The 8,617-nt window shown below is 39.7% G+C and overlaps 1 protein-coding gene across 1 annotated transcript; it reads left to right on the top strand.

Annotated features, from left to right (window-relative positions):
- Positions 1–1,050: 1,050 nt before the first annotated feature.
- LOC147148678 (zona pellucida sperm-binding protein 4-like) lies at positions 1,051–6,898 on the top strand. The gene is made up of 8 exons (XM_086027614.1): positions 1,051–2,188; positions 2,492–2,676; positions 2,758–2,855; positions 3,492–3,652; positions 3,727–3,919; positions 5,497–5,644; positions 5,721–5,796; positions 5,892–6,898. The coding sequence occupies exons 1-8, from the start codon at positions 1,078–1,080 to the stop codon at positions 5,975–5,977; spliced, it is 2,058 nt and encodes a 685-aa protein (XP_085883740.1). The 5' UTR covers positions 1,051–1,077; the 3' UTR covers positions 5,978–6,898.
- The last annotated feature ends 1,719 nt before the right edge of the window (positions 6,899–8,617 follow it).

The following is an 8,617-nucleotide window of genomic DNA, read 5'->3' as shown; positions in this document are numbered from 1 at the left end:
TCCAATGACCAAAAGCGACACGGACCTAGGATCAACCAATAAATTTGCAATTTTTACATTTTGTGTATTGTTGTGCAACTTGTGTGGGTATTGACCTTGACTTAACTGTAAATATTCAATTCTGCTTGTGAAGTGTTGAATGTGGGTTTGTGGATCAGCAGACATGCGCCTTTTTTTAGACAAACGTCACACACGAGATCTTCACACACACAGGTCTCAGCTAGTTACACGTTGAAAGGCCATAGGAGGCAGTGTTGCTGTCTCCATTGAACGAGAATGGGTTATCTCAGGTTTTTTGTTTAAAAGATGGAAATGGAAAATGAACCTTTATTGGACCTTCAATTATTTGTTTATTTAACACAAATCAACACAAGTTATAAACATATGACCTGCTATTATGCCCGAACGGCCAGCGTATTTCCAGGCCAGTCCTGGCCATCACGGCCGCCAGGAGCCACCCAGCAACCCAGACCACCCCCCCCCACCAACCTTCTTTATTTAACTCCTCTTTGGAAAGTATTGAATGCCTAATGAGCTGTAAATGCAGCACAATTACAGCTTGATTAAATGTGACTATGATCTGTAGTGCAGAATTTGAACAAGTAGCAAATTGCAGAAATTGGTCTTTGAAAGTAACATTAACATGCCCGCTGTTCTGTTTTGCATCAGTGTCATGTAAACCTTGAACTGCTTGGTGCTTACTGCTGCAAGATAAACATTTAACTCTGTATTTGCTCTGCGTATTGTGTTCCAAATAAATATTTGCTGTCAAATACAGCTTGAGGTCACAATGGCCTTTTGAAAAGTTTGAGTGACCCAAATGTCAAGCTGTCCTTTCACCACAGGAGATGATGCGCAACAGTATCTATTACAGGCATTGTATGGCAGCCAAGAGAAAATCTGACGTTTACACTGACTTTAGAGAGAAAATAGGCCTCGATTGGTGGATTTTTATTTATTTTTTACCAGGAGAGGTGGTGCTTTAAAGACCTCCAATATTTTCAAATATAAATAAGGTGGTACACATACAGTATATGGCGCACTTCGGAACTGTCCAGATCAAACTTCAGTGAAGCCATGATCAAAAACTGGAGTGCCACCTTATTTGTGGCACTAGCACTGCTATGGTGCTTCATTGGGACAAAGGTCGATGCTTGGAAGTCATCTTCTGGACACCTACAGAATCTACCAAATCAGCCCTACGTTCATCCTTATGACCTGCAACAACCGCCTAATCCACATCCATTTTTGAAGCCTTCACCCCCCAAACCACCGAACAAACCTCCTCACCCCGGACCACCTTATCCCCCTGGCCACGTCTTTCCACCTTATGTACCTGCAGGGTCAAATTTTCCTTTTCCGAACTCCGAAACACCAAACGTCTATTCATGGCCATTTCTCCAGAGTCCTCCATCGCAAAATCCTCCACCACCGCAAAAGCCGCCTTCTGGAGACCCACACAATCCAGTCGGGTCAGGGCCGTACTCCTTCTTAAAACCTGCATATGATCCACTATCACATAATCCAAAGCCGCCATTATGGAAATATCCTTCATCATCACAAGACCCAGTGGACTCTCCATCCGAGAAGCCTTCAGACCAAATAGTGCGCACTCCTTGGTATAGTTCTTCTCCCTCCGTCCCATACAACCCAACGGTTCCTGTTTCTTCTCCATTCAACCCTCCAGTGTCAAGGCCACCGAACCCCAAACCACCAAAGGATCCGCCAAGAATACCCTTTCTTTTCTACGACTTCGTGCCATCTATGCGGACTTTTTCATTGCAGGGATCACCCGGGGGCCCGGGTTATCAGGGACCCAGTACTCCTTCATTTGACCCAAAACCCGGAGCTCGACCACCAAAGAAGCTACCCAGTAATTCTCCACCTGTAGCCGCTTTTCCTTCATTCTCCCAACCGCCTGGGGGCCAAAATCATCCAAATAGAAAATACAAAAACGTATTACCTCGAGGATTTTCCAGTCAGTATTATTCCCAGGAACCTCATCCACAGCAACATGGGAAAGATACATCGGTCCATTACCCGCCCAATGTCAAAGATCCTAATTTACAGAACTGTGATGTGGCAGGATTCCAAAGAATCCGATGTGGAAGTCCTGATATTTCTGCCGCTGCATGTGAAGCCATTAGCTGCTGCCACGATGGTCACAATTGCTACTTTGGGAAAAGTGGTGTGTAAATGTTTAAACCTTTTTTATCGTCCAATAGCAGTTTGATCTATACATATTTCTAGGACTTGTAAATCTCAAAAGAGTTTATTTACTGATGGGATCTGTTTACCACGTTCCCAATTTGCTTGAGTGAACAGTCCTACTGTACTTGTGTCAACTCCCCAAAAAATGGTGAAAAATGGAGTGGTGAATACGGTTTACTTTCATTTGTCATTTTCAACACATTGACTTGATTGTTTTTGCACATCAATGTGTGTCATTAAGGATCTTAAACCAATAACATTGTTCTGGTTGTTCTTCTAGTGACCGTCCAGTGCACCAAAGATGCTCAGTTCATTTTGGTAGTGGCCAGAGATGCCACCCTCCCCAATTTAGACATCGACACTATTTCACTGATGGCAGATGGTCCTGGCTGCACACAGGTTGACTCCAACTCTGCTTTTTCCATCTACCAGTTTCCTGTGACTGCCTGTGGTACCATCATCATGGTCAGACCTTTACTTCATTTTTCAAAGCCCACAACAACAAACAAAATTTATATTTGGCTCTTCTCACAACGTCTCTTGCAGGAGGAGGCTGGAAAAATCATCTATGAGAATAGGATGACCTCTTCATATGAAATTTCAGTGGGTCCTCTGGGTGCCATAACCAGGGACAGCAACTATGAGTAAGTCAATATCTTGCACAACTCAAAATTTTCATATATATTTGTTTACAGATATTTGGCTTGGGGTGAGATTTCAAGATAAACCCAAGATGCAATATACATTTTACAACTTCATTTGACCCTCTCTAAATTTTGGTCCAGACATTACAACTAGTTTAATGCTTCAGTACTTTTTGCACAACTTGTTGTTCTCGAAAAACAAGCTGAGCAACAAGTGCTTGATCCATGAATCGACCAATTCATTTAATGACTCATTCAGAATTGGTATTTAACATCCTCTTCCTATTCACATTTGCACACCCTGAGACCAAGACGACACCTTACAAGTGAGCAAGAATACCGCGCCATCGCGAGGCCTCAAACAGGATGTTAAGAAAAAAAAATTGAAAAATGTTTTGCTGTTCAGCTCCTTGTTAGACATCAGCATAAAGTTGTGCAAAAAGTAGTAAAACATTGACAAGTTCAACATGTGCATTCAAAGTTCAGAGGTCAAATTAAATATAGTGCATTTTAAAGTTCATTCTGAAATCACCCGAAAGCCCGGTAGCCCTATCTTTTTGTGAGTAGTGTACGTGCAACACTGTCAAACCGAATGCTCTCAAACGGTCAACCTAATACAACGTTTGTCTTTTCCAGGTTACTTTTCCAGTGTAGATACACAACCACTTCAGTTGAGACTCTGATTGTAGAAATGCTCCCATTGCAGAATCCTCCTTTGTCAGTCGCTGCTCTGGGTCCCATCAATGTGCAGCTGAGGTTGGCTAATGGACAATGCCTTACGAAGGGTTGTAATGAAGGTATGTGCATGCACTCCTGGTACCCTGCCTGCTTTGTTTGGAGACAGGGCGTAATGAGTGTGTCTCACTCATAGAGGAAGTGGCCTACAGCTCTTTCTATACGGACGCCGACTACCCTGTGAGAAAAGTCTTGAGGGACAATGTGTACGTGGAGGTTCAACTTATGGATAGGACTGATCCCAACCTTGTCCTCAACCTTGGGCGCTGTTGGACCACCACCAGTGCAAACCCTCACAGCATGCCTCAGTGGGACATTGTGATCAACGGGTAACAGCAAAACCTATTTTCAGGTCTCCTTGCTCATGTTGTAGCAATGTTGACTTTGTCAACAGGTCTGCTCACTGTGGTGATGAACTATTCAATTCCATTGTTTATTTCTAACTCAAGGTTCATAAAAGATGCACTGTTAAAATTAAGAAAATGAATACAAATCTAGAAATTTAGTGAAAAATACATCTTCAACACCAATATAGAAAGTTATGACATGTCTAGTAAATAAAGGTGTAAGAGGATTCCAGATGGCCATTTTGTTGGCAACTCAAAACTTTTTCTAAAACAATTATTGATTGTAACTGTAATTTTCCTCATATGTAGCTTTCTTAAAACATGCCAACAGATGATTAAAAAAAAACAGTCAATATCACAATAGAGTGCCTTTAAGACTCCCAAATTGCACAAAAGAAAATAAAATAAATACATTTTCCATTGAACTTCATGCCGCTGGCATGGAGGCGAAACCTCTATCTCACAATTTGGTAAATGTAATATTTTTTCAAAAATCTATAGGCTACAATTGGTCAGTCTATACATATGTGTTATTTTTTACAAACAATTAACCAATCTAAAGTGTTGAAAATGGCTTGCTGTCTTTGAGTATGCAATGTTAGTGGGTCAACAAATAAACTCGAGGTTTTTTTTTTGTTTTGTTTTTTGTTTTGGGTCTCCTGAAAAGCGAGGATTTTATAGGTCCTAAGAGTCTGCTCTATGCCAACAATTATTCGTTATGTTAGGTACATGTTATGTGGTTAGAAATGTCCAACTTTTACACTTTTTTAATTTTTAACATAAATGAACTGCATGCCAACTGTACATGCAAACAGCAAAATATGTGAGCTTGCTGACATGGTGGCCAGTGACAGTCTACAGTTTTAGCTAATGCTAGCATCGAATGAGCGTTTTTTTTAAACGTTAAAATATCTGAAAGGTTTTCGTATCAATTGATATTTCACTATGACAGATTAGATTAGATAGATTATGACAGATTCAGCCTCCTGAAGAAAGACGAAACGTTGATAGTAATATCGGTGAAAACATTAGAGGTTGTTTTTTTTAAGGGACAGATTCCGCAACAATGACAGAGTGAACAGCAATTTCCAGGACACGTGCAAAATATTCGATATGATTCTGAAAAATGAACATACATTAAAATGGCTCATTTTTATTAAATAACTTGTTGTAGACAATATAACCATGTACATTTTTTTTTAATTTAGTATCATTTAACTACATAAACTGTAGCTAGTAGAGCAGTGTGTGCTACATGTCAAAATCACATTCATTCCATGAAAAAAAAGAAGGTATGAAATGAAGGAAACATTTTAAAATACTTGACCTCAATTTCGTTATTCTACTCTAAATTCACAATAACTGAGTGATTCTAAGGAGGACACCAAAGGCACTTTATAGTGATATTGACTAAAGTATCAGGTCAAGAGAAAAAAGTTATTCCAATTCCCTATGCTTAAAACTAAATACAGTAAATCATTTCACAGTGCCAAAAATGAAACATATACAGTACTACATTGGATAAACTCTCTGATGTGAACACATATTTGTTCCGCCAGGTGTCCAAACGTTGACGATCGCTACGCAGCTATCCGGGTTCCTGTTGGTCCTGGCCCCGGTGTGGACTTCCCAAGTCACCACAGGCGTTTTATTTTCAGAATGTTTACCTTTGTAGAGACCAGCTCACTAACACCCCGGAGTGAACATGTAAAACACGATCCACATCGAAAATTGTTGCAGCAACATGTCTTTGCGATTGCCCTAATACAGCTTTCTTTCCCAGGTGTACATCCACTGTACTACATCTGTGTGCAACGCAGCTTATGGCCAGTCCTGTGAGCCCCTATGCTACAGGAGAAGTAAGGAATTTGCTTACAATATGCACAATGTCTGAAGGATATACTGTAGAATTTGTGATTCTCAACTATATTTGGATGTGTGTTTGTTCGTGCAGAGAGAGATGTGACGTTTGGGGCTCAGACGCAGGAGGAAACAAAGATTGTGGTCTCTTCTGGACCTCTGCTCATGATCAAACCTTGAACAACACATGGAAGGGATCACATTTTTTGACAAAACCTTTTAAAGCATTTGGAAACCTGAACACTGTTAAGTGATTAGTGGCGTGGAAGATGAACAATCATGTATATAATGGTAATGGCTGAAAAAAAAAGAAGCGAGAAAAGAACACTAGAGGACAAGGACTGGCGACTCTCCAAATAACTGTCTTGAAATTTGTATTCGGTATGACAGTATGATTTTATTTCGATTTCTAACTTTAAGCACAGAACACTGACACTTTTGAAAGCTTCCATTTTAACTGCATTGCGACACAATATTCAAAACAATATAATTTGTCGCTGAACAAAGACGTAGTTTTTGCACATTGTGCCAGTGCTAATTTTGAAACATTTGCCATTATCATAACAGTGCCACACAGGAATAATGCACAGGGGGTGGGGAAAGAGTTTTGAAATGAGGTCATTTCAATGCAGCTAAAAGGATATTATTAAGGACAAAAAAACGAAAGAAGAAAAAGAATGAAATACAAGTGATGGTTCCACAGAAATCCAGTGTTTCCCAATCATTTTTTGTGCCAAAGCACTCATTTTACATTAGAAAATTAGACTACCAAACAAAAATGTCATAAAAAGTAGAGCTACTGAAATAATGGTGAACCTTTCTTAATAAGCTCAGAAATGTACTTATTAGTGGAAATTTGTGTATATTTAATTGAACGCAAAGCTGATATACTCATAGGAAGCCAGTTCCTATTCTGTCTTTGTGATGACAACAGGTGAATACACAGGTTTATTTTACCTTGTTCCAAATAATGGAAGCACATTTAATTGTTCTGCCTGTCATTGGCATAGACAGATGAACAATGATATATTTGTAATTAATTAAGAATTATTTAAGGACAACTTAAGTTAAATTGGATCATTTTGGTCGGGAATCACTTATAGCTCCAATAAAACATTTGTATAAAACTGACTTTGTTATTGTTGAATACTTAGCACAGTGCATGCACACAAAAAAAGTCACAGGATATGATTTCTTACCACACACCCAAAGGCCTCATTGGTCAGAGACTCACTCCAACAAACTGGTGGGAGGGGCACTCTTCAGAACTTTGATTTTATCATTGAAAAACATACTTGAAAACACAAACAAAAAAAAACGTTATAGGGGAAGACAACCCAAACACATATTTTTCCAGAATATGTTCTATTCAGGCCCACTAGTCTAAACATGGCATTCTGATTAATATTACATTTGTGGAATCCAGCCGATTTTAGCCAGCTCAGCGGGCGGCCATTTTGTTGCTTCCGTCGACTGAAGATGACATTGAAGTTGCTCAGGGCTCAGGTAATGGCCAATGATGGCTCAGCTTCAGAAAGCAGGTGAGTCGTGATTGGTCGTTACCTGAGCTCTTCAGTCGACAGAAGTGACAAAATGGCCGCCCCCCGAGATGGCTAAAAGTGGGGGCATTTTGCTGCTTAACTTATATAACGCAATATTCATCAGAATGCCTTGTTTCAGCTAGTGGGCCTGCATATTCTTTTCTTCATTTTTTTTTTCAGAACATATTCTGAAAAAAAAAAACGTTTGGGTAAAATGCACCTTTTAATTACACTGTAAACAGTTCACTAAACTGCTAAATGTGTATCGGTGACTGTAGTTCTCCTTTCCCAAGTGAGGGCATTAAAAAAAGTATGCTGTAAAAACCCATCAGCGGGAGAACACCATACACCAATAGCCTATAGACCATGCACACGTACTGCTAAGCATCTATCATTTCTTTTGCATAAACTTCTATCTGCGTATTCACGGACTTACCAGTACCACGTCACACGCAGGTGCCGCATATTGATTTTATTTCACCGATCACCACGCTATGCGTGTGTGAGTGTGTGTCTGTTGTTTTTATTTTGTATTTTTCCTTTATTTAGCGGCGTGTCTGCTTGTGCAACGCGCGTACGTGTGACGTGAAAATTACGTTCTCGACGCCGATTAGCTGTCGCCGGCGAGGGACGGCTTGGGACCACGAGGGTTGACCGCAATATACAGACGGAAAGTTTGTGATGGATGGACGATGCCCAGCTCTGCTATTAAGGACATGCAATGTAGAAAATGGATGGTTGGAATTTAGGAACAAAAATTATTGCGACATTATGATTGTAATTTAGAGCTTTGGTTTTCTGTCCCATGCACTCAAAATTAATGTAGAATATTGGCTTTTACTCAATGTGATCTTGTGAGTTCGTAAGAAAAGTTCAAAAAAGTTTATTGTACACAGTGATTGTCAACCACGGTGCTGCTCACAATTAGTGTCGTAAATCAGAGATTTGATGTGCTTCCAGTCGAATTTCACTTCATTGGTTCAGAAGATGGATGGATGGATGGTCCCAAAATTACTCTTTTACAACAAATAATGCACTTTTATTTTTAGTAACAAAGCAAACATTTAAACACTCTACCACTAGAGGGCAGAAGGCACAGTTAACTTGCATGTGTACAGCATACTCCCTTTTGCCACTCACAATAATAGCTTTTTAACAGTCCCGGATTATATATTATGTATGCAAAATTGGAAATAACTTCTGAAAAGATTCATATTATTTTACTGTATATATACACTTGTGTGACGTTTTTGTTTGTTGGTAACCCATGAGATTCTTG

Source organism: Filicampus tigris, chromosome 4, assembly GCF_054856515.1.
Source record: "Filicampus tigris isolate MCC_2025a chromosome 4, RoL_Ftig_1.0, whole genome shotgun sequence".
Taxonomy (NCBI): Eukaryota; Metazoa; Chordata; class Actinopteri; order Syngnathiformes; family Syngnathidae; genus Filicampus; species Filicampus tigris.
This window is presented reverse-complemented; position numbering and strand designations above follow the sequence as displayed.

What these genes read in the sequence shown, in the direction of transcription:
- LOC147148678 (XM_086027614.1), top strand. Translation starts at nt 1,078, where the DNA reads ATGATCAAAAACTGGAGTGCCACCTTATTTGTGGCACTAGCACTGCTA. An exon ending in TTGCTACTTTGGGAAAAGTG is followed by an intron (nt 2,189 to 2,491) that starts GTGTGTAAATGT and finishes TTGTTCTTCTAG; the next exon opens with TGACCGTCCAGTGCACCAAA. An exon ending in ACCAGGGACAGCAACTATGA is followed by an intron (nt 2,856 to 3,491) that starts GTAAGTCAATAT and finishes TGTCTTTTCCAG; the next exon opens with GTTACTTTTCCAGTGTAGAT.